Source organism: Battus philenor, unplaced genomic scaffold (assembly GCF_028537555.1).
Source record: "Battus philenor isolate CCGP_79_NKW_IND1 unplaced genomic scaffold, ilBatPhil1.0.hap1 SCAF_9, whole genome shotgun sequence".
Classification (NCBI taxonomy): Eukaryota; Metazoa; Arthropoda; class Insecta; order Lepidoptera; family Papilionidae; genus Battus; species Battus philenor.
The window spans coordinates 5,381,249-5,408,962 of NW_027181759.1; the positions used below are offsets into that span (position 1 = coordinate 5,381,249).

General features: G+C 31.5%; 1 protein-coding gene across 1 annotated transcript; it reads right to left on the minus strand.

Moving 5' to 3' along the window:
* Positions 1 to 543: 543 nt before the first annotated feature.
* Chd64 (calponin 3) lies at positions 544 to 27,481 on the minus strand. The gene is made up of 4 exons (XM_068775644.1): positions 27,259 to 27,481; positions 6,021 to 6,157; positions 3,843 to 4,047; positions 544 to 1,473 (listed from the first exon to the last, which is right to left on the minus strand). The coding sequence occupies exons 1-4, from the start codon at positions 27,310 to 27,312 to the stop codon at positions 1,303 to 1,305; spliced, it is 567 nt and encodes a 188-aa protein (XP_068631745.1). The 5' UTR covers positions 27,313 to 27,481; the 3' UTR covers positions 544 to 1,302.
* Between the last annotated feature and the right edge of the window lie 233 nt (positions 27,482 to 27,714).

A 27,714-nucleotide genomic window follows, 5' to 3' on the forward strand; every position in this document is an offset into this window, starting at 1 on the left:
ATGCCAGTATTGACTTTAATTTGATTGTAGTTTCTGTCAAAATAGACTCTTGACAGTTCTCATGACATACACAAGTGACTGTAAATGATGCTTTGCTATTTATTTTCATCATTAATTTACAAAATTCGGAGGATAATATTGCTTGATATTACTGAACAAACCAACGACATTGTCAAGGTTCGGGAAGTCGCTGGATTGCCTTGCAGTGCGCCTATCGGCTGACATGATGATGATGATTAAACAAATAAATAGTGTAAGTACCCGTTTAAATTTATAATTGTTAATAAATCTCTATTTTTCATTAAACTGAATTTTTAATATCTTCAAACATTTTTTTTTATAAATCGCAAAAGACTGATATGTTCTGTGTTATTATTTTTATTGTTTCTATTTAATTTTTTACATTCATAACAAAAATTGAAAAAAAAAGAAAACTATGGGTCTTAGTTTATACAAGACGGTTTGCGACACTCAAAGGGATATAATGAAACAAATAATCTTTTTAAAATGATTTTTATTCTACGTACTTCCATAAAGTTACAATGTACTTTATGTAACTTACAACTCTAAAGTTACGCGTCCTGGAATACACAAATATAAGAATAAAGATGTTTTTTTTTTATAAAATCGTTAATCACAGTATGTACTAACAAATAATGTGGAATGAAATATTAGATTTTCAATATCAATAAATAAGATCATCAAGGCTTCCTTGACTTTAACTTAAACACAAATATTATATTCGTTAGTTACTTTAGAAAAATTAATTTCAAAGCTCCTATGGAGTTTGAAGGCACAATAGAAGTTCAAGAAGACATATACATATTTAAATACAATTAATAATTGTACTGTACTAGAATCAACTAAATTATATTTGTGTGTGTGATCAAAATTGGCACAATTCAATAAAAAAAATATATGACGACTTCACAAAATTACTACTAAAAAAATGCTGGCTGACTTAAAACTAACAGTAAGTTCAAAAGATTCTTACGCTTTATTTCAATATTTAAAAAAGTAATAATAATATAAAAATAAATTTTAAATATGGAATGAACTGAACATCGGAATGGAATAAATATTGATACGTTTTAGAAAACACCAATCATAAATAGAGATTCGAGAGGCTTAATAATATTGGTTCTTCATTATACCCTTATTTTTATTGACTTTATTAGCTATGTAAATAAGTACGGAGCTATGTAGATGAAATGCTAATAATTTGACGAACTAGCGAAAGGAACCGCATAGTTCTTCGTCCGTTTAATTTAAGAATTTATTCGATTTTAAAGGCGGCGCCTTCTACATGTGTCTCGTGTTACCGAAATTAATTCCGCTTTGGTTGGCGCCCTTGTTGGAGCCGTATTGTAGTGAGATAACTCCTTGACCAGCTCTGAGTTGTTCCTCGGTGAAGTTACGTACATTCTTCTCGGCTTCCTTCGGCCCTATTGATGGCTTGCCGAAATTATGAGCCTGTAATTAAATTAAAAATAAAATCGTGTAAATGAACATTATTCATGTGTTTGGTGGTATTTATAACAAATGTAAGGTTACTGCATATTCCGTTGAAGGTTACGATACGGGATTAATCGTAACAAATTACATAAACATGCGAACAATGTAAACCTTAATCTTATTATTGTTTAATACTATTGAACGTAACAAATGATTCAATCATCAAAAGCCTACGGAAATTTTACAGAATTTTCCGGGTTATATCTTCGTGTGAGAACAGAAGGTTAGTTTTAATTCAATGACAAAATATATTGTAATATGCTTATAACAAATACATCACAAAACACACGGTTAATAAAATGGATGGGCATAAAAAAATTGGGCATAAATTGCACATGATCAAGGAAATTATATTTTTAAGTGCTTTTTTTTTTGGCTTAGTGTTTAGTTCACTAGTGTTTTCCTACGTGGGTTCCACGCCCCACGGATGGGCAATTTGACTTTAAAAGGGAGCAATTTGAAAGTGGATTTGACATGAGTTTAACCTTTTCGCTTTAATACAAAATTTCTGTATGTTACAGAGGGGGCCGTAAGAATTTTAAAGCTAAGGTGGGGCACGGCACAAAAAGGTTGGAAAATATTGTTCTACACTGTAACCTAATTGGCATTTAAAGATACAGATTTGTGAGAAAAGAGTGCGGAAGGTGCTTCGCCCCAACCATGTTCCAAAATTCAAAATATCGTTAATCAAGAAGGTATATAGGCGAACTTTTAAATCGACAATTATTCTTCATAAATAGTAAGCTGCTCCGGAATGCTACGAAGAGCCGACAAGACATTCATTACCTAGTTGCTCTTTTTTTAATGAAATTTAATAGTGTTTGTTGCATACATAAAATTTCAATCAACCTTGTAAATGACCCTTTAATACTGTAGAAATATTTAATAATTTGTTTTATTCATTTTAGACTTAAAATTTAGAAGTGGAAGGTCTAAGATTTGTTGAGGCGTACACTCGGATTTTATGAAGAATTCGTTAAACTTAGCTTAGTAACTAAGGTTTGTGTGACTTGGCTCAAGGGCTCCCTCGGGGACCTCGGCTCGAGCCGTTACATCACATGCAACATCTATAGACAGCTATTCTTACGTACAAATTACACAATTAACAATTTTAAATACAAATTCAAATTAAACGAATCTTGTGTGAAATTTGCGATTATCAAAACTAATTTTCTAAATTCAAATTGAAAATTAATAGAAATGGATAAATCGTAAACTTTATTAACAAAATCCATAACATACAACAGAATAATGTTTAAGTTAATATTTATTAAACACGTAGGTATATTACATAAAAATACTATCCGAAATGTTTTTTTTTTTGGAATATTGATGCAATTAAGCAAAGTATTTTTTTTGGTTTTTAAGGGTCGAGTGGAGCCTACGACTCGCAAGCTACATACAATAGGACGTCGACTTACAAGGCGGATAAGACCTTGTTAATGTTGTTGGAAGACGCTAGAATACTTCTAACCGACTTTATGGTAGGAGAGGCAAAAATCGCGCAGTAGACGTCCCACGGCTGCAATGATACTGATGATAGTTTTAGTTTTTCTTTGAATTTTTTTCTCAGGAATGCCTCACACATCTATGGTCACCTTAAAGTCGCAATGTACACCGTTAACGATTAAATTAGTCTTTCAATTTACGTACCGCAGAAAACAGAACGGAAAGGATTTCTCCGCAACCTTTGGACTTATAAGTTTTACTTTTGTTAAATATAAATGTCTGTATAAACAATACGTTGTGACGGATCCGTGGAAAATAATATATCAATGTCAATAAATATTTGTATACACAGTTGGTCAACTATTTAAGTCACGAACTAGTACTAAAGGTATTATATAAAGAGTGTCATTATTCTTGTACTTAACAATAGATTAGAGAGGATTGCATTCTATTAGTAATGTGTCTATAGGCTTATTGGTTATAGGTGTAAAAGCTTTAAAAGGGTAAATGAATAGCTTATTTGCTGTCAGTTAATTATGGTACATACTCCACTAATCAATGGTTCCAATAATAATACATAGAGGTGTGATAATGTAGTAAGAAAAAGGGTTTTTAAAATATGGATTCTAAACCATTATCTGTCGCTGCAGTCTTTGTTTGTCAGAAGTCATTGACCTGTCGCATTCCAATAGAAAAGGTAAATTAATATAACATAATTCAAAGTGATCACTTTATAAAGGGATGTTTGCAAATAGTTGTACAAGCTATAAAGCTGACAAGTGAGCTATATATTCTTTCTATTCATCATAAAGGTTGTATATCCACTCGTCCTGTATATATGATAAGTATATAGGTGAAATTTGTACAGTGCAACTTACTTTTCGGCCAAGAGACTGCAAGCAGATGACCACGGAGTTCAGGTTTTGTCGCTCCCACAAATCGACGGTCTGGAATGTCTCCTGTGCGGGCACGCCCATCTGACGCGCCGCCTCTAGGAATGCGTTAATGTTTTCCATGCATTTGAACGCCATTTTGGATTCGTTCACCTTCTTCACCATACCCGGTTTGATGTTATTCACAAGTCTGGAAAAAGAATTACGTTTGATTTTAATACGATTCTTAAGCAAACTTTAAGACTATAAGCGTAAACCAAAATTTTGAAAAAGGTTAACAATATTTTACTGAATGTACAGGTGACCGTAGGTGGTGGTGTTTTTAGTAAGTGGGGCACTACAAACTAACGATTATTGATGTTGTTGTTATCATACATAATAAAATTATTTTGACTTTGATTATAGGTGTAATAAAATTGGTTTTAGGGGTTTGTTTATTGGTGTGAATATATAGCTCATTTGATATCAATTAATGCATAGTACAGCCAGTCTAAAATTCAACATAAAGAAATAATGAAACATATAATAATTACATGTAGCAAGAACATTTTTTTTATACTACAATTTAAAATTAAATATTCACTCCTTTAAAGTTTATACACGTATAACCAATTATCTTGTAGGTTGAAAGATAATAACAAAGATTAATTTTATGTTATTTAGTTATTTTATTTATTTATCTATTTAATATCTATCAGGACACAGTATAAAAAATTAGATGATATAAAATAGGTAAAAAGAAGAAAGTACAAACGGTAGTCTAATGTGATTAATTCTTTCTATGTAGATTTATTATAAACAGCCATCGAATGGACTTTGTTTATATAATTAAATAGAACGAGCGGTCATTAAGTGATAGAAAAGATTGGTCGTTGATATTAGACAAAACCACAAATTAACAGAATCGCAGTCGTTAACATATTTAATGAAAAAATGTGACAAACAACATTTTAGTAGTCGTTATTTTGGCTCATAGACGCCCACTGTTAAGCCGTATACGACAATCGTCAGGCAGGCGGGTCGCCGCATTGTGGTACGCAGAGGACGCTGCTGACCATCCTCCGGAAACTTGTCTGTGAGCAGTGGTAATCCTATATAATGGATGCTCACAATGTGAAATAGATTGTATCCCGTGAACCGAACCTGGGAGTTATAATTGCTAATCTCAGATCTCTACCGCTGTGCCACCACTGCGCAATGTAATTAAGTACAAACTGCAATAAAAATAATATATGGTATGGTATCTGTGGGTGACTGACGAATTGAAATGACGCGCTCGTGCGAAGGCACTCCTATATCCACACCCCATTGTAAACTAAAAGGAAAGGGGTGCAGTTTCAATGTAAACCCAAATGCGAATATAAACGGAGGAACAATACATTATGAATTCTAGTCTTTTCTGCTCCTATTTTTAGTCCCCTGTAGCTCAAAAAATAATTAGAAAAATGTGGTTTATAATAGGTAAAACAAATACATTATTACAGTGAATATTAATGATAAATTATTTTGTATACTGGCATTATGAAATCATATCAACATTATTGTTTCTTTAGGATATTACAGAATGTACTAACTAAATACTATTAACTTAGAGTTCCAATGTAATAACTAAGAAATACCTAATAGACTACATATAAATAAGCAAGGAGCTGGAGGCATTAAACATAAAGTTTCAGGATTTTTTGTTTAAATTACACAATCCTGGTGGGAAATGCAACTTTTCGTTAAATTCTCTACCCATTTCCATTTTGTGTTTCATTTATGTCTTTTCTTTCGATCTATAGAAACTTGTGTTTACACATGATTTATGATACCAGCCACAGTGACAGAATTATCGCATAGATTCAGGTCGATGCGTATAAAAAAATAATCGCCAAATACGTTGCTCGGTACAAAGTTCCAATGCGGTCAATTTTATTCATATCTTCGTTAAGGCATGTGAAAGGATTCTTAAGATTAAAAAAGCGTTTAAAATATCGATTAAAACCACTAAAATGCAAAAATAACATAATTACTGAAACCTTATTTTTGTAATCTTAGTTTATTACAAAGACATTAAGTCACCACTTTTAAATACATTTTTATACTGTACAGACTGCGATAGGCTAATAATTTTTGGTAGTAAAAAATTGGTGGGGGAAATATGTGATTGATAAAACTTACTTGCACAGAAGAGTGCCGTCTTTCAGCACTTCGAAGAAATTATCCATATCACCCGACGTATCTTGGGGCTCGCCCGTGATCTGCCGGATCCACACCAAACATTCTTCTGCCAGCTCCTCGCTGTATTTGCTGTTGATCTGTAAATGTTACAGAATGTGTTATAAGACAAGTACAACGACGAATGACTGAACAAAACGCTTGAAGTAGGCCGCTTCCAATAAGTCTAATTGAACATAGACAGGGGAGGCATATTTTTGGAAGTGGACGTCCGTCCTTTGGTTGAAATGACAATGATGACTGATTGGATAAAAAACTTCATCAATTTATTGTAAACCTGAAGCATCTCTATCTATAAATATACAAATGGTTTGGACAAAAAGCCGTATCTAGTTCCCGTTATACGAGTTGGGTGACGAAGCCAATATCAAGGAGATCGGGTGGTTCAGATACGTCTGTTATTAAGAGCAAGCTATGGTGACCATCATGGATTTTTTAAAATATATCATATCCTAATGTGAAAAAACGTCTCTTATGTAGAAATGCGGTCAGTGATTTATTTCACTTCACATAACAAAAACGTAAACGTGGCACGGACAAGAACGAGGTGGACAGACGGTCTTATTAAAGTCGTCAAAATACTCCCGGCACACGTCAGTAGTAAACGTCCTACCTGCTGAAATAATGATAGTGACGATAGTCATCGTCATTAGTCGTCATTAGTCAATGAACTAACTAATTAGATATCTAACCTTCAAAACACTTAGTAATGTGTTATTTTATACCTTATTACCAAAGTAACTAAATCCCTTATTTATAAACGAACGAACATGGTCAGCCTAGTGTTATTTTGTAAAAAGTGGGATAAGTTTTGTTTCCCTCAGTGTACATATTATGTGATATTATAACTAAAAGGCAATACAGTCCTACTTTAACAATGGGAATAAAAAAAATATATCAGAAAGGTTGTCACTGGTTTTAGCAGAGGTGAAAAAAATCTTCATGGGATGTTTACACGCTTGAAAATACGCCGGAATAAGTGTTTTAATGACCTCATGTATATAACTATGTATACTATGTAAACGGTATGTGAAAATATCCTGAAAAAATAGTTGAAACATCATAGTCAAGAAAAAAACCTGGAATAAACATTTAACGATAATGTACATGTATAAAAAAGAGTGATTTAACTTTTTTTTAAAGTTATATATGTAAGTAAGATAAAACTAAATATGCGAGCAAAATTTTTCAATAATATTTAACACTAATGCTTGCATATATTGCCACGCCACACAAGGTCATAGTGATAAGGCAAGGGCGAATAGGCAGTTTCGCAAACGCGCTTAGATAACATCACAAACACATTAGTCAGGGGTATTTTTTTATTTAAAATTTTATAACGTTAAAGTAAATACTAAAAAGAAACTACTTTATGTTTATTAATCACAGGTTATGCTTAAACGCTTATTATTCTTTTTCAGAGTGTATTCAGGATTAAGATATTTAGAATTTATATTCTTATGAAAAAAAATTGTTAATACTAACATCAATAAAGTTACAAACGCCATTGAATTAATTATCATTTCTTCTCAGTAGGTGGCGCGTTATGAACTGATCTAAACCTAATCTTAATTTTAAGTTGATAAATGTATAAACCCCATGTATATTGGTACAAATAGAACATTTTCTGTACATTAATATATAATATTGGGTGTACCATAAATCAATTTGAATCAATGGCTTCAGCAATTATAAACAACATAATGTTCATATAATAAGAACAAACATTCTTAAAATTCGGATTACTATATATTAAAATGAATTATTGTTTACAATATAATGTCCTTGCAGATTTTATACTACAGTAGTCATTGGCCTGTAGCCTCATAAAAAAAAATAGATGTAACGTATTTCATAATGACCATTTTATATAGCGTGTTTGGAAATGGGAGTGAGATTTTTGAAGATTTTTGTTGACAAATGAGACAATTACATTCACCTCCTTAAAGTTTTTACACCTATAACCAATCAACCTTGTACATTTATCAAAAGCTATGTGTATTATGACTTCAAGAAATAATTCCCTCTTGAAAAACTCAGCGAAATTCAGTGCCTTACTTTAATGTTTTTTGACAAATTCTCGGAATAACAAACTTAAGATCTTTGTAAAATCACCATGTTTATTTTATAAAACTGAACCGCGTACCGGGAATGTTGTCATAAGCATTTCACACGTCATGTAAGACGCGATGTAGGTAAGTAGCGACTTCCTGTCAGTAACGGTTGGTGCATGCGTGTTTTAAATAATGAATTACTCGAAATAATTTTAATCAATATTTAGTCCTGACCATACTTAAATCAACTTTCACAAATGATGATTTTATCCATAAATTTCTCTAAAGAAATATTAATTATGGTTTTGTAGAATATATATTTTCTCGTATACAAAGGGTTTTGAGACAAAAGAGGATATCAATGTTTCCAAAAACTAAGCCATTGAACATCACGCTATTTTGAAAATGAAACGTGAGTTTTTGATATGCACAACGTAGTAGAACAACACTGTCTAGTTCACACTTTGTCAAACATTACATTATCTAAAGAGGTTAAGGAATTCATGTTGTATATAATTTTTAGGGTGACAACCTGAAATTTGGTAAAGGTAAAAATATTAATGCATATATTATATTTATATATTCTTACTCACTACGACATCCCTGAAACTATACGTTTTTGAGAAATGAAATTTGCGTCTCCTTTCGCGGTGTAGAGGTGAGTTGATGGAATTCCACCCGCATTTAAAATGCATATTTTATAACAATACGTATAAAACATTATTTTGCATGATGATAAAATTACCAAGAATGGATTTTTGAGAAATTACACTCAAAAAAGACAGTATGGCGCGGGACAGCCAGTTTTCAATAAATGTATAAATCTCCCAATGGAGCGCAGAGAACAACCACCGATGTGGTTTTATTGACAACGAATTCCAAACAACCCTGTCCTCCTCCACATGGCAGGGTTTCGGGGAACATTCAGAAGAGTTCCATTCAGATAGCAAAAAACCTCACCAATGAATTTTGCAATGATAAGTTCATACGGACAATCCTAAGGTCAAAGGGTAATCTGTATGTAATTTTAGATATTGTTTACTTCGACATATATTCACTACATCGGCTTCACTATCGTAACACCCTTACTATGTTTTCCTTGGTGTATTCGTACAAGCTAATCTCCAATTATTCCTAATATGTGTATTATTGAACTTGGATATCCTATTTAAGTTTGTAAATATTTATATGAAATTATTTATATTTAACGGAGGTAATAATTATTTAGCTTTCGTTAAACTTATTGCCGCAGATTTGCTGGGTATTTTGTTCATCAAAGAAGTTAATTATCTAAAATAGCAGACGTCTCAAGGAACGTATATAAATTTGGTTTGTTTTTAAAAAAAAAAAACTTAAATAGAAATAATTTTAAGCCAATACGGTATATGATTATCGTCACTAGTTTAAATGTTGCTTTAGAATTAATATCATATATATATATATTAAGTAAATAATTTAAGTACACGTAAATTATTTCATAGGAAATGTTTTGCATCAGTATTGGCAATTCGTACGTTAAATAAAATCTAGAACAATCCACAAATAACTATCAATATCGCAGAGCGTCGTCGACTCAACTTATTAGTTGGAATTTAACCACGCTGTTCAGTATATATGTGGTCGACAGACAGCCAAAAGTCAACTCACGCACGGGATGACGTAATCAGCTAAGGATTCAACATGACTCAGTGTTTGTTCGCATCGAGTCCAACAGACGTTAAAATAAACGTATAAGGATATAATTTTCAAGTCAAAACTAAACATGTCAAGATGTAATAAAAATACCGCACTATTAATTATATTGACAACTTTGCAAAACATCTCAATGAATAAATAAAAATTTCCATTTGAAAAATTCTTTTTCAATCCAATACGCTTTGGGTTAAGTAGTTTATTCTGATATGCTTGCACGATTATTCGGTCACTAAATTATTATTCCGTTGCGTTATATGTTTTCGGTGACAGGAAACGGTTTCTATTATAGTTTGCGATGTCCTGTTTCAACGGTATTGTAACACCTGCCATAATTTGATGGACTACCTACTACTTACATTGTGTTAAATACGCGAAGAGGCGGGAGAGGAATTAAATGAATTTAAAGATAAACTGTAGTAATTATTTCTTTAATCAGCTTTAAATAATTAAAGCCCTTATCTAAATACTGCGAGGTCGTATTAAAAAAAACTAATAACCTCGTTAGTTAATTTAAATGATAAAATGTTTTTGTGAATGTGTCGCTTGTAGATTACATATTATTATTATTTTTCATGCACTATATTACAATAAAAAAGAATATATATTCTGCTCAATATTAAACTAAGGCAAGCACATAAATAAGCAAATAAATATAGATTTAAATTAAATTAACAAAAAATCATTAATTATGATGTTTCCATACGCAAAACTATCATATTTCACGAGAAGAAAAATAAATGTATGAAAACTATTACAAAAATTAACCTATAAGGAAAATAGTAACAAAAATACTTTTTTTATTATAAACAAAAACGCATGTTCCAAAGTCTTACAGTGTACGAAATGGAAAACTCAATTTTGTTACTAATCCTTTTTTATTATTAAGACCATAAATAAAGTGAACAACCTTATTTACGTTTGTTTCGACAGACCAAATAGTACGAAGTACTAAGTTTTTATACTATTTGTTTTAAGTATTTAAGTAAAATAGTTATAAATAACTTATTAAGTTCTATTACTTATACGTAAAAGAATTGCAGTTGTATCACTGATGCCGAAATAATCCATCATTCATCGTCCCCGTATGTAGATGACCATATAACAGTTAGCAACAAAAACTGTCTGCAGCCACGAATAGGTATGACTCAATATCATCTTATCCGTTGTGAATTTAAACGTTTATTTTATATTATTGTTATCTCGCGAAGAGATTGTCTAACGGAATTTTATGAAGACAAATACTCTACATACAATCAAGTTTTATTTGCATTAACGACTTTTTTCTATTATTTACCTACCTACTCTAGGATTAGTAGAGAATGCCTATAAGGTAGGGGTCAGCAACCTTTTTACCGAACGGGCCAATCAAAGTGTTAAAATTGTTTGGTCGGCCGCACACGATGTAACACTTATTAATAATCTACAAAACAATATTTATAATAAACATTGGAATTAAAAAATGTAAAGTTTTCATATACTTAAAAAACGCGCAGACTCGTCGCGTTTGTATTGCATATTTGAACAAGTCGCTGTGCGAGTAACTCATCACAAATAAATTGATCGGTTTAGTATGCACTACCATTTTGTTATAATTAATTAATTACAATATATTGATGGGAGAAAGTCGACAAATAAAGCGAATTTTCGGAATGCTTAGCGGGCCGCATATACATGTTTAAAGGGCAAGAAGCGGTCCGCGTTTAGCTTTTTCCTGCTATAAGGCATTAAATCCGCTATAGCATATATATTTAAAATTAATAAATAACAACTCATGTTATTACTATCTGATAGATTGAAGGAAACTGAGGTTATTATTATAATTTAAACATATATATAAATTATAATTTTATGCATACTAAAGAGTCCTACTCTAGCATTTCAGACAAGAATTTAAAATTCACAAAATGTAAATAATTCAAGAATGAATAAACCGTCAAATGGTATGTGTTATTTTGACTATAATTGTTTAGCATTGAGTTATACTTGTCTAAAACTGGGGAAAAGGATTTCAGGTTTTATGTAAACTTCAGAGTGACAACCTAGAATTTGATAAACGTAAACCATTGCGTACTAATTTATCACGATTTATCTAGAATGGTATGGTATAGTGATTTGAAGTTTAGTACGAATATTTTTTTTGCCGAGTAGAAGTAAGCTAACAATGGGTTTAACGAAATTCTAACTACAACAGGGGTTGAGGGGGCATTAATTTAAAAATCGAATGTTTTCAAAACATAGCTTTTATAGGTAGGTATTAAACTTGTCCAATTTGTTTTTTCACGGGTGTAAAAATTACCAAGAAATTATTTAATGAAATGACATCTATAAAAGGCATTTTGGGCCACGCGAAGCAGACGTCAGACAGCTAGTTGTCAATATTTTTGAAAGAATGTTAATAACACAAATTAAGACGTAAGTGGTATAAATCATAAAATTCTTAAAAGTAATAAGTTCGTGATGACAAATAAGGTGTTAGGAATGGGGTCATTAAGAGCCGATTGTCAGACGGGGTCAATGCAATGCAGTCGGTTGGCAGAAGGGGACGAATTTAATCGTCAGTTGCGAGACGCACGCAATCTAATAAAAGGTAATATTTTATTTAGATATAAATAAACAGTGATGTTTTCTACATTAAACTGTTGCTGGGAAGTCATACTTGCCTAGTGTTTCTATATACTGGTTGTTTAGTTATTGGTGTAAAACTTGGCTAACTAAATCTTTTAAAGAGGTGATAGTATATTTCATTTCTTTTCAAAAGCCTTTCAGACCCATTATCAATTACTCTGCATAAAATAATCACTCTAAAATATGTTATATTGCTATATTTTTTTAGCCTTATGCGACAGGCCAGTAACTTCTGGCAGTACAAAATCTGCAAGGACAGATAGTAAATATTTTTGTTTATATTTTAATATATCATAATACGATTTTAAAAACACTTTTTCTTACTTTATTATAACTACGTTGTTAATTATTTCTGAAACCGTTGATTTTTTATTAGGTTTACCATAAATTAATTGACAGCAAGTGAGCTATACTTTCGATCTTTAAAAGCTTTTATCCTTATAACCAATCTTCCTGTGTATTAAATTTAATACTGTCAAAACATAGACATATAATAATTAAAAAAGTAGGCGGCCTTATCGTCGTTTTAGGTCATAGACGCCCGCTGTAAGGTAAAGTCCCAAAGATATCTAGGGAGGTATATACCATAATCGCCATGCTTCGCAGGTAAGTTAGCGATCGCAGTGTGGTATTATAGTACGCAGAGAACGATGCTGTTTATCCATTGGAAACTTTTTTGTGAGCAGTGGAAATCCTATGTAAGATGTAGAGAATCAACCCGCGACCTAAGATCGTAAGTCTGAATACTATAACTCAACGTAATTACAAACAAGTATAGTATGGAAATTGATGGAAAAATAGAGGTATAGTTTACAATATAATAAATATATAATGTACTCAAAAAGGCAAGTACATATATACATTTACTTTTATAAATATACACCTATATAATTATATAGAAACGTTTTATATAGTAATAATAAATACTTTAACTAAATAATTTATATAATTAATCAGATGGCAAACATTTCTTAGATAAACGTTTACAATATTACTATCTATAGCTTAGCAATTATTTAAAACCTTTTAAAAATGTAAACATCTAATCAAATACTTAAAGGGCTATTATGGTCACATTATAAGGTATGGTATACATTTGATGCAAATCTCGTGACACTAACGTACAAATTAGGTTACGAAGTGTGAGAAAACCACGCTTTAGATTTCTACATAGGAATTTCAAGCGAATTAAATATACATTAGGAGTGTTTCCTTTGCGAAAACATTTAAACAATCCTAGTCTGTGGCAAGAGAATAAAATGTGAATTTACAACAATGTCTCAATGTATCGGGATTTGACTTCGTAATATATATTTTTTAAATTAAGAAAACCAAAAAACAAGTAATAAAACTTATTTTGAATAATTAATAAAAGACATATCGTCAATACTGTTTTCATGCCGCGGTGCGCTGGTCTTTCATAAGTCCGTGGTGTTTAGTGGGTACGTTCGCACAAAATCAATTTAAATAAATAGTTATAACATTACAATAACAAAAATAGTAACACAATTAAAGTAGTAAACCCTCTTTTAATAATGCGTTAAAATGTATTTTATACCAGAATAAAAGAGAACGAAATAAATACTTAAGTTTTATAAAAATATTTTGGCAAATACAATCTAATATATAAAATTCTCTTGTCACGGTGTTCGAACTTGAAATCCTCCGAAACGGCTTGACCGATTTTTACCAAATTTTACATGCGTATTCAGTATGTCTGAGAATCGGCTACTATCTATTTTCCATACCCCTAAGTGATAAGGGTGGTCCACCCCTAAATTTTATTTTTAATTTTTTTTAGACAATTTTTTTGGTTTTTATTTTATTATGATACAGCATACAAAAATACATACAAACCTAAATTTTCACCTCTCTACGATCAACCCTTATCTTACATTTGTTAATTAAAAACTTTAATTTTTTTTGCAAAACAACGTTTGCGGGATCAGCTAGTATGTGTATATTGGTTCAGACGCGACTCAAAGAGTTACTCTTGTGCAGTAGCAGTGGGTGGAGTCATTGCTCGTGCAACCCGCAGGGGAAAGGTTCTCCAGTGGCGACAACGAGCCGGTAGACGCGGTGTGGATAGGCCCCTGATCAGGTAGTCGGGCAGTGCAAGATCGGTCATTTTTGAATCGTTGGGGGGAGACTATGCCTTGCAGTGCACGTCTATCGGCTGAAAAGAAGAATAGGCGAAACATTGGTTTTCAAACACGAACCTGCTGATCAGTGGAAAAGAAAATTGCCTTTATTTACGTAAAAAAATATCTACGAATTTATTAAGTATTATAATTTTGAAATATTCCGATGTTTATTTTACTTATTTAAAACAAAATATTAAAGCGTACTGCAACAATGATAAAGAGAAATGTAGTCAAATGTCAATCTCCAACATATGGCGTAGTTTTGAAAGTAGCCTATATATTTAAGCCTTATAAATACTCAAGGCGTAAAGGCCATACCGTATAAGGCGAGGATCGGCGTGTATTGCCGACTGTGCCTTGTGAGTCATTGCCCGTTGAATTAGTATGAAATAAATTCTTTCACACTAATTGAACATCTGTTACTACGAACATATTTATTTATAGAGGTTACGTATTCGATATCTCATTACAACCATAATGTTTCGTTATTAGGGCAACAGAATACAGTATGTACATCTAATATTACTAATGATTTTTTATGTTTTTGACATCTATTTTTATGTTACTATGAAAATATCGATGTTATTACTAAAAAAGAAAATCATTGGTGTATTATTTAGTTTTTTTAAAAAACTTATTGGTAAATTCTGCTGGCATTTTCACATCAGAAATAGGCAGGAGACCACATAGTACTTAGGTTAAATATCTTTACATTAAAGTTAAGAGTTCGTAGTTACACACTGTGGGCTTAAAACAGGCCTTCGTTAGGAACCCTGACTCGATTTGTTACATTTATTCAAACAATTTCGTTATTTTTATATCATACATATTACTCAAAAGAACCAGATATTTTAAAAAACTCCTCTTAGGGGCAAAATATTGTTTCAAATCAATTAATATCCAGTGTACAAAAGTCATCAAGTCGGAATGTAAAATTCTAAATCATAGCCGTCTCTATTCACATAAGAATAAAATTATAAGTGTCTTATTAAACAAGAACTTCATAGGAGGTAAATAAAGGATAAATCTGAATAAACCAGAAACCAATTTAAGCATTAAGTATATTCAACGTACCTAACCGGATGGTATACTCATGTCTAACCAACAAGGAGAAACATGTGTGGCATTAATGAATGAGAAAGTTGTGTTATTTACGTCAGGTGGTACTAAGAAATTACAAGCCCCCTTTCTCGACTTAATGACGACTTAATTTTCTTGTACAAGGTACAGTATTTTGTAAGTCATCATATTCTACACATGTATACATAAAAAATTATTGGTTATAGGTGTAAAAGCTTTATAAGGGTAAATTGTTACTAAATTATATAAATATAGAGAATAAATAACGTAATGATAATAAAGTAAGAATACGCGGTTTCATAATCATAAGTTATTGGCATGTTGCATTCCATCGATCCCTCTATACAGGTCATTGAAAATAGATGTAAGAACTAATGATTTTTGCTGACAAACAGCTAAACATTTACCTGTTTAAAGATTATACAAAAATAACCTTTTATAATATCGTTATTAAAAAGTAACTAAAACTATGCGTACAACTTTTAGGCTTTTGCCTGGATAATGTATCTATGTACATAGATCAAAAAACTATTAGAGATTGAAAAGGCGTTCCTTTTCACAAGCTACACACACTCTTTAGTCTTTCTTAATGGGACTCCTTTCATTATATTCAAAGATCCTCGTTAAGATTGAAGATTAATATACGTACATCATTAATGGTATCGTAGATCATATTTACCATATTTTTTTTTCTATCATGAACAACGCAATTAAATTTTGGAATCTCGTCAAAATGTCATTGCTTGCTACGATATTTAAAAGTCAATGTAATCCACCTAAATTAAATAGATAATAGGATATATCTACAAACTTGTGCCAGGGACAATGCGTTTCGCTTCATCTAACTTTCCGGTTCAAGACAATTGGTTTAGTCAAGGTCGTTTTAGTTATAAATTTACATTAAATTACTTCGAATAAAGGTATATGCTACGCCCTTTGTAATGTTACTCATTACGATTTAAAGCTTGTCACTAAATTTTAAACTTTTTGAACTATTTTCTCTTTCCATTTCCGAATCTATTGTAAGTAAATATGAAGTTATCACTTTTTTTTTAAACACCGCGGGATAAAAATAACTAGATCTAAATATTACGCGAATATAACAATACTTAATATAAATGAACGGATGTTTCATATTTCTATTTCAAGAAAATATTCTTGATAACGATGCCCTCAAATGTATTCGTTGAATTGCTATCATATTCGCCGAAACAGTTCAAGAATGAATAAGTTTACACAAATAATTACTGCATTTACTTACAAAGTTCTGCTAGCCAAAAATTATAAGAAATTCGCATGGTTTTGTTGTCATAAAATACTATTATAATCACTAGTTACGCTACTATAAGATATTATTTAAGAATTACACTCTTAAAATAAATCGACAGAAAAGCTTTATTATATAACAAGTTATATTCTATATTCATCATCATACGAGCCGAAAGACGGCCACTGGCTTCTTGTAAAGATCGCCACCAAAACTGATCTTGAACTGACCACATCCAGTAATTATATTTCAAAAAGGAAAAATATTTCTAGAAGAATCCAAATATAATAAATCATGTTCGGTTCTCTCGGGTACTTTTGAAATGGGAATAGACTCGACTTCCTCTGTCGGGTCCTTCTGTACTCATTTCAGCCGTGGACGTCTATTGCTTGACATAGGCCTCGTTCATAATTTTTATAATAGAACCCTATGGAAGCGGCCTGGATTCAGCGTCGACTGTCCACCTTGCTGGTGGACGTGCTTCGGTCCTTGGAGCCCTCTCCAGAACCTTATTCGCTATGTAGCCTGCCTACTGCCACGTGGTAAATTAATAAAATCTTCACCCAAGCGGCCTAAGAAATTAGCGGCCAATCCGGATAAATATCACGTAAAGTCCTGAATTGAGGTTCCTATGGAAGCTCTGGAATATGGTGACCATGTAAACATTTTTAGCGCTCTGTTTCTCTTTCCAAACCGGTATAATTGTATGTCTAACTATGCAAAAAAAAAACATAACATTTATTATTAATATAAACATATTCAGCTACTTCCGATAATCAGTATATATTTAATAATTATTAACCTTATCATTCATCAAAGTAACATTTCTCACAACCGGTTAAGTATATATTTACTTAAAGGGTGAAATAGTTAGAAACACGTTGTAGATAAAGCGCATACCGTCACGTAGCAAGCGATAAGTTGTTTGTGCTGCAAGTACTTTACTGCAGTTACTGGTGATTGTAAACAACGGTTAGTTTCACTTGGTACATTAATATAATCTCGTTGCATAAAGCAATAAACCATTTAATTGGTATGAAAAAATATATATTATGAACAAGACGTAGTTAGATACTTTAGCATATTTGCGAATAGCATAATAAACTATGAATTGATTAAAATTTATTAACTTTAAAATACCACTATCACCAGACGCGTAAACCATCAGTTATCGATAGTTTTTTTTAAAAGAATCCTTAAAAGTTAAATATAATTCTATAACGTATTTATAAACACAAGATACAAAATCTACTCATAAATACGAATAAGTCTATTAAAATGGGTCTATTTCAATTTTTAATTTCTCTCTATGCTTTTAATGTATGAATTTTTAATTGACTACTGTCATAGACGAAGAGGGAAAAAAATCATTATTACTTAATGTATAAACAGACTTTAAAGCTACCGAATTTCTAATTCATCTTCTTTCAATGTAACGTCATAAACGCGACTAAAATGTTTTAACTTAATTGTTCGGTTAATGATTCTTCTTATCGACCCAGTTCTTTCAGTAAATATCTTACAATTTACATACACACGTATACAGACATACACACACACACACTTATATATATATATATATATATATAAATATGTATATGTATAAATATATATGTGTTTATCTATATACATGTGTATATATATGTATTGTATCTGGACCTGGAGGCTGAATAGTAACTATTAGTTTATATTAACACCTTTTTTATTCTTTTGTCTTAGATCGTATGTATCGTATTTTATGTACAAGAGTTCCCATAAATCAACGTCAAATCGAAATCTCGTAAGGAACGAAGTGGTTAACCACAGATAATTGATATATAGATTTTCACTTATCTTTAGCTCCGTCGCTTAAACTAGAATAAAGTATTAGTTTTGAGTACGTATTTAGACATAAAGTACTATTTTTTTTTAAATCATGATATGATATATGATGATATATTTTCTCACGGTAACATAAAAGTGAAAAAAAGTTCATTTTCGTGGGTGAACTTGGTGTGTATTATATATCCACCTGCGTATATACAACAGAGTTTATTGGATAAATAAATAAATAAAAGTGCAACAAAAATTAATCGATAAAAAAGCAATCTCTAATCTCGTCTCTTTTTGTGCCATCGGCATTTATTACATTAATTTTTAATTTATATGATTCCAAGATTGGGTTACTAACGAACCAGTGGCAAATGTTTGTTGCGTTCAAAAAGGCGTTGCCCGTAATAGCATTAATTTGTATATTGGTTTACAAAGCAGAGCTTTACGTGCTACTGACACCTTGTCAATGCCCCGGTCAATACTATGGGTTAAGTTGATTACCCAAGGTTTACAATGATCAAGATGAATAAGGCGCCTTATTATTTCTATGTAACATACTAATTTACACGTTCGAAGTGTTATTTATTTTGGTTTTATAATATATAGAATTTTTATTTATATAGAAAACTTAAAAAATAATATTTAAATTTATAATTGAATTTAAAAGTATTTTAAGCATTGCCATTAAATTGGTAATAAACTTGCAGTAGGACTGTAACAACTAAATGAAGTCATATATAAATTAACCACAAATATTTTTAATAAAAATTTTACTTTAATGACGAGTTAAAAAAATAACATAATTCTTTGCAAACAATATTCGAAGATTTTATATAATTATAAACTTCTTTAAAACACTACTAAAGAAAATAAAAAAATGGAATGTAGAAAAAAAAAACGGGATATAAAATAGCCGTATGAAAAAGTCGATTCGAATTCAACAATTTCTTATGTAAGCTATACATATTCGGTAATATTTACAGAAAAGTTGAAGCAAGAACCGGTTGAAAGGTGTCGACTAATTCCCCTTGACCCAGAAACGGCATGTGGTACGCGGCAGGAAGAAAGCTTGTCTGTTATAACTGTACAAGAAGAGTATTTTATGTAAAATATATTCAACGCCATCATAGCTCGTATGTTCATGCTAGTATTGAATATTCGTTTATCTCATTTTAGTTCCCACATACAATTAAATCATTCAATAGTCTCATTTACTAAATACAAAGTATTCCAATATCATTTTCATACATATGATTGGGACAACTATATTTTTATTAGAGAGTAACGAAAATATTCTTAAAAAGCTTATAAGTAAATTTCGAAACACTTTAACGTATAGAAAGTAAAATACATATTGAGGGAATGAAATTAAAGTGAAGATATTAATAAAATGAACTGAAAAAAATAAAATAAACCGCTAGTTAAAAATAGACCAGCATTTTATTTTATTAATATATTAAAGTATTGTATTATTGTGAAACCTATTTTTTTTTTCTCCGGATAATTATACGTGTAATTCACCAATATCACATTTCTAATAATGAGTGTCGAAACAGGATTTCGTTGTTTCAAACATCTGTTCGCAAAGGCGCGTATATATAGAGATACCTGTACTATATACGAGTTCCCCAATCTTCAATCAAAACGATGCTTCAAACTACTAAACCTAGACTTTTCAATAGGACCGATTGGAAGTGATCTGCATCCGGCGTCTTTCGACGAACTTAACAACATCATCTGTACACTTTGTGGACACCCTAAGCTGCGCTTACCTGTCCATGGTCTTCATTCTACCTTAAGGTCCCACTATCAATTTGTTCTGGCCTGCCTACTTCAAATTGCCAATCCGCTGGACTCAGTCATTTTTGTTTGTCTACGGATTGTCTCATTTCGTATTCATAGAAATTCCGAGCATAGCCTTCTAGATAGCTCTTTGAGCGACTGTGAGTTGGACTTCAGGAGTAAGAGAGTTTCACTGCTGTATGTCATCACTAGTGTGTTATATTAGTAGTAGACTTTTATCTTAAGGCAATTGATTTAATTATTGTAACAAAAAATATGTTGTAACAATAATGACAGACGCTTTCTCATGCGGATATTAATGCTTCTAATGACGCAATATAATATTGACATCATCACTATGATGACAAATGTTAATCGGAATTCTGTTATTTGTAATATTTGAACCGAAAATATTTTGTGTAACAGAATATCAATCTGACACATACATTAATGAATTGTAGCGGGGATTGCAAATTTTTAGTAATTATTGGGTCGTTCTAAGAAATACAATTTTTCTTGTAATTTACGAATGCTTTTTGCTCGTTGGCATTTTTTTGGCCCCTGCTATTGGAGACCTCGCGTTCGACCACCTATTTTATTGGAAACAGGGTTTTGTGAGGGCAAACATTTTTTTAGTTCTTTTTATTTTTGTACATTTTCTTTCGATCTTTAACATTTGTTTTATACATTATTTATTTATCTTTATTCCTTTTATTCATCACCTTACTTCCTATCCTCAGTCCTTTAGTATAGGTTTATTTTATTGTTTACGATGTATTACATTTTTACTTAGATTATTTATAATATACATTAATATAATTTATGTCTTCAGTTCTAACATTTGGTGTTTTATTTGTATGTTATTTGTTTTCTTATTGCTCGTTGGCATTAACAGGTTCATCAGTTTGTGGTACGCACTATTGAAGATCTGTTTAAAAATCTTCAACAGTGAGATCTTCAGAGATTCGCTGGGAAGAGATCTTCGAAGTGTTACACTATTTATAGAATTTGGTAATTTGTCCCGATTTTATACAAGGCATATTAAAGTTAGAAATGATATTTTGTTACTTGACAAGACTTCTAGAATGCTATTTACTATTATAATAATTAAGTAAAATTAGGTTTAAAATATTCTTTTAAACGTTGAGGATAATTATCTATAGAGTCACTCACTCAACTCTTTTCATTGAAGTTTTTTTCTGCCAGTGTTATTGGATATTTTAGGGACTTATTATGGCATTTAGAGCATACCATACTGTCTAAAGCTAGCTATAAATCATCATCCAGCTGATTAAGGTCATGACTAGAAGTTGGTTTCAGTTTTTAGCTCTGATGCAGTCCGAAAAGACAATAATATACTCATAAAAAAATAAAAAATTCCAAATTAAAAATAGTTTTCATTTTTTATTCTAGCAGTATTTATGACCTAGTCTGGTCAAATATTTGAACGTTTGAATTTATAAATATAAATTAAAAATATAATGCCGCAAAAAGAGCTCAACGGTGTTTTGAGTGGTAGTATTGAAATGTTTAACTAATAAATATTATATTTCTCTTGTACCGGAAAACTAAAAAAAGACTTTTATATTTGTGTCTGTAAATCGTTGAGACAATCTACAAGTCGATTAAATGATCAAGATTCATGTTATATGTCTGTTGATAAAAGGGTCAATATAATTAGACATGGCGGCGGTGAACTGTTACGTTTGTAAAATGCTTTAGCGACCTTACTGTAGGTAATTTCAATTTAGATATTATATACGTATCCCTTATAATAGTTAGTAAATACACGCCTGAGATGAAGCTCTAAGATCCCACATTATTAAATGATGACAATTAGATAAGATACCACAATTCTAGAATATCCGACAATTCAAAACTTAAGACAATAAGTTTTAAACTACTAGACATTTTTATAAATACAAATGAAAACAACACTTTGAATTAAATATTGTAACTATTTTTAAGTTAAACATTTCCGAACTAGTTTATAAATAAAACCTAGGCTACATTCGAGATAAAATAAATAGGATGATTCCATTACAATGCAAAACCTTACTTATATTACCGCGGAAGCACAATGGAATTTCCGCAGACACTTTGAGAATCATAAGTCATCGATATAAGTGTAGAACAATTTTAAATATACAATGAAAAACAATATCAAATAATAAAATTGTGTATGGTCCGAGAAATGACATCATGTATTATTTTGTATAAATTTAGCAATGAATAAATATTTTTTGTTGGATAGATAACGCGGATATGTAACGTGTTTGTGATGATTAATCAAAATTGAGGCAAAGTGATGGAAGTGAACAGCCTCGGGTTATATATGGGTTTTAATTACACATTCAAAAATAAATGTACTTTGAACACGATATAGTGAGATATACACTAAATACACTAAATTTATTAAGATTTAAAGAACGCTTTTATGATAGATAAAAAAACTCTCGCGAAATGACTCCTAAATTATTTCGTACGAAAGACCTTGAAAGGTCTCCATGACCTCGAATGTTCTGAGATAGGTTTGAATACATCATTATTTCCGCCGTAGAGTGTGGACTGTTCAACGCAGTCCAAGGAAGCGACTTATCTAGTGTCTTCCGATGATCAAAACTGTCTATTCACCTTATTGGTGGACGTCCGAAGTTTCACTTGCCTATACATGGTGTTCACTAACGAACTTTAAGACCCCAGCGGCAATCTGTACCGTGCACTGCTCTTTATTGCTATTTTAACTTGCGTATCCATTGGGTTATGTCCGTTACTTTCTCTCGTCTACGGAGATCCGTACGAGTACAAAAATCCAATGCATATGCCATTGAACACTACTAAAAGAATTGTAGCGTAACTTTGAAAGCTATCTAATTAAAAATAAATAGTTACATTATTTAGTTCAGTATTTATTACACTTTGAATAATAATTACTCAGATTGTAATAAATCCCTTGAATGGTATCCTCGGCAAGACGCCTCGATCCAGTTGATATATTGGTTATGTAGCCGTCTTTGTAACGGAACTATGTTAGCATTATTGCTATCCTGTCATAAAAGTACCATAGCAGAATTGGCTAATGAAACACCTTGTTTTATAAACGCATTATATTTTCGATCGAGACTTTATATTCAAACAACTACCTTTTTTACGGTCTATATATTACTAAACATTAGACGAATGCCTTGTTAGGAGTGGAGCGGAAACTTTGTGGTTTTAACAATTGAATGAATACAACCGATTTAAAATTTAATTATAGTATTCTCCATTATAATACGGTTGATTAGCTCCGCGTTATGGGAAGACGCGTTGCACTCATATGACTTTGTATATATTCTACCTCAATCATATAACTCCAATCCGGTAAAATAGTAGTATGTTGTGGCCTGAGCCGAGTCTCCCCCGGGAGCCGAAGGACTTGGTTACTTTCAAAGAGGTCTTTAAGTTAGGCGCTTTCTGCGCTTTGCTACCTCGAGCTCGCGGAATTATTCTATCGAATATTTCAATTGTGCAAATTCGATTTATGATTACTTTCATTGTGTTTTTTTTATTATTATCATGTCATTTATTTTAAAACCGGTTGTAAGCTGTAACGGCCGGCAATAAAAATTAAAACAATTCTAATAACTGGGTCCCTTATTCGATACTAGTGCTGCAGTAAGGGTTAAGCTTTATTTCAGTATATAGCTGTGTATGTGTTCCATTACTGTTAGTCTTATATTAAGTTGTATGTATAGCTAAAAATTATTAACTAAGCCATCTATGCACGAGCATTGGTAACCCTACTGTAGGTGACTTTGTTGCGATCGTAGGTCGCGAGTTCCGATTCCCGGGATGCAATCCTAAATAATTAACACTTTTTTTTACTAATTAAATAGAATTACTACTTATTAAAAGCAAGTCTCCAGAGGATGAGCAGCAGCGTCCTCTGCATACTATAATACCACACTGCGATCGACAACTTGCCTGCAAAGAGTGGCTCTTATGGTATATTTCCCCACAGATATTCGAAAAGGCTTATTGAAGTCCTTGCAGTGGGCGTCTAGGGGTTGAAATGAGAACAAATACAAATTTCTTTCTATAGCGCGCTGTGTATCTATTTTCCATTGTTTGCTCACGTTTTCTTTATTCATGTTTTATATTTTGCTCTACTTCGATACCTGTATAGTTAATACGTAGTTTGTTTATGTTATAATAATTACAAATATATGTGCATGACTGCGTTATTATCAATAACATGCAAGGTTACTCATCAAGGGATAAACTAATTAAATATACAGGATGATCAGTTATAGGTGTAAAAGCAATTGTACTATACATTTGCTCTCATTTGTCAATAAAAGCTTTTACATTTATTTATAATCACATTATACAAGATAAAGTAATTAATTTGAAATATGTTACATTAATAATTTTTTTTCTATTGGATTGCAACAGGCCAATAACTTTTGGCAGTTTAAAGTCTGCAGGGACAGATAGTAAACATTATATTTACTACATTATCATTATATTATTTATAATTTTTGAAAATGATTTTAGATAGGGTGTACCATATATTAATTGAGAGTAAATGAGCTGTACTTTTACCCCTTTAAAACTTTTACAATTATTTCCAACTAATATTATTAATAATAACATGTGAAGTTATAAACGAAGGGATAAAATAAACCAATAAAAAACAAATCGAAATTACAAACATAAAAATGCCATTTGTGGCAGTAAATGTTTTATCAGGGATAAAATGTATTCTTGCACAAGATCGTGACGTTATAGAAATTGAGTCATGCCTCCCATTAAGTGGAAGACTTTCTTTTTATGGTCAAGTAATCATCATATTAAACGAAATTTATTAGTTGCCTACAGACTTCTTACTATTTGAACTGGCCGTTCGCAATTTAGTAGAAAAAAAATTAATTCTTTCACTGTATTTATTATTTTAATATTTCATTAATAATTAACGACTACTTATAAATAAACATTCTATTTAATACAATTTAAGTCTTAATAATGTGATTATATTTTAAATTTTAAAAGTCTGTTTCCTATCACGCATTTTTGTATTTATTACGTCATATTTTAAAAGCCAAGTAAATACTTTTTAATAAATAGAATTCTTTAGTTTGTATGTGAAGAGAAAAGTGTTTAAGACAACTTATTAGTTGTTTTAAATACTTTACGTTTTCGAAGGTCTCGAAATAGCCACCTAAGTTGGCACCCATTTGGGGCATCTTACCTCCACCAGTAAAACCACTAGTAGTATAACTAGGTTAATAAAGGTACGAGAAACGTACAAAGAAGTCGTACTGATGCAGAACTGACATTAGCAGAGTTGACACAGCCATCTAGTTTAAATATTGCTTGTGATTTAATAGGCTTATTTACAGTAACCTTAATCTTTCTATCTTCGAGATATTTTGTCACCAAATAATATCATTTTTTCGGGTCTTACGCTTCAAAAAAAAATACATAACTTCATCTTGACTTGACTGTCTTACCTCGGGACATAAGTCCCTGAATTAGTTTAAAACAAGCGAAAAAATAGAGACTATTTATCCCGACAATAGCAAGTGATCGTATTAATCACTCCATGGAGGGTCCGCCTCAAAACTTGTTGAGCTCCGGATCAGTTAAAATAAAGCAACGACCGAACCAAGGTTCCTTTGATCTTAGTCACCGTAAAGAATCTACCACCACTCGGTGAAGGTGTTGATGCCGACATCAACAACAACTGACCATAACAAAAAAAAAAAGATGAAAACCATACGATACTTAGATTTCAGTACTTAGGATTTGGTAAGTTTTTTAAGCGTCATTTAAGTCTAAAAAAAATTATTTATGAACCAAATTCTCATTATGACACTCAATGGGTAGTGATCTTGAAGATTACGTATAAAATCCAACCGCGTTTACTCAAACGCAGCAGATTAATAAAAAAATTTAAAATAAAAAAAAACGTTAGAAACATTTTGTTCGCTCCCAAAAAAATTTAACGCGTTAATTTAAATGAAAAGAATTTTGCTTTTACTGTAAACAACTTGGCCATTATCTAACGCTCTTTACATATTTAAACAATTAATTATAAACAGTTGATACTAATGCATCAAAATTAACGTGAACACGCGATGTAAAATTAAAGTAAAAAGGATAAGGAACATTCTACAATTAATGTATAAAATATAATTTTTATTACTTTATCCACTGCAATTTTAAAAATTTTAATTATTCAATAAATTCTTGGGGACATTTAAAATGAATATACCTGCAATTTGGAGGTTGTTCGTAAAGATAAGTTTTCATGCGTCAAAACCTGTTTATTTCGTCTTTTAGGTTATATCTCAGTAGGTACCTAACTAAGTATTTATATGCGTATGCTACATTACACACACAGGTGTACATTAACAGAAATGTGTTCGTTTCAACCGCAAACGGAAAATTTTACATATCTCACACGACGTGCTATGTATTTTAATGATTATTAACCAGAAAATATGTAATAGAATCTGATAAGAAAATTCTGCTGAATTTAAGCACGTCACACGTGCTCTTAAATAGGTCATGGCTAAGCTTTTGTACCGCCTCTGGACCTCAGCATCCCGAATCAATACCAACAGCTGCATGACCTAGTTCAAGTTAAAACGTTTTCTGTGCATTGACTTGAAACCGGTCGCATAATAACCGTCAACCAAAATTTTTAAAGCGGGACTATAATAACTTTGACTTACCTTCCTCTGGGCCTCCGCTGCCAATCCAGATTTCGCTGCTCTGTTGTTGGCCATTATTAATTAACAACTAAGATTATACAATATATAATAAATTAAATCACAGACACGGTTTGCCGCCGTGAAGTCACTGCGTGCAGCAGAGAGAATAATCTGGCGTTTCAAAATGTAAACAGGCGCGCGGGTCGACTGCCGACCACTTCTATGTGTGAGTGTGTGCTGATGAATGACATCATGCACTGTGGCCGGCCAGCGCGCGATCCCCGGGTAAAGAATAGTGGGGTGCACGGACGAGCTATCGATATTATAATTACAATTTCGTTTGTTAAAATAATCTCATTTAAACCTTTTTTCTTTACTGTCCATTTGGAATATTAGTTTTAATATATTTTAAATAAGTTATTTACTACAAACAGTATTTCAAAAGTATAAGGGTAAATACTTGTTTAAACGGCATAG

Excerpts from the sequence above, each read along its gene's own strand:
- Chd64 (XM_068775644.1), bottom strand. The coding sequence starts at position 27,312 with ATGGCCAACAACAGAGCAGCGAAATCTGGATTGGCAGCGGAGGCCCAG. Across the intron at positions 6,158-27,258 it reads CAGCGGAGGCCCAGAGGAAG|ATCAACAGCAAATACAGCGA; the intron begins GTAAGTCAAAGT and ends TAACATTTACAG. Across the intron at positions 4,048-6,020 it reads GACGGCACTCTTCTGTGCAA|ACTTGTGAATAACATCAAAC; the intron begins GTAAGTTTTATC and ends TTCTTTTTCCAG.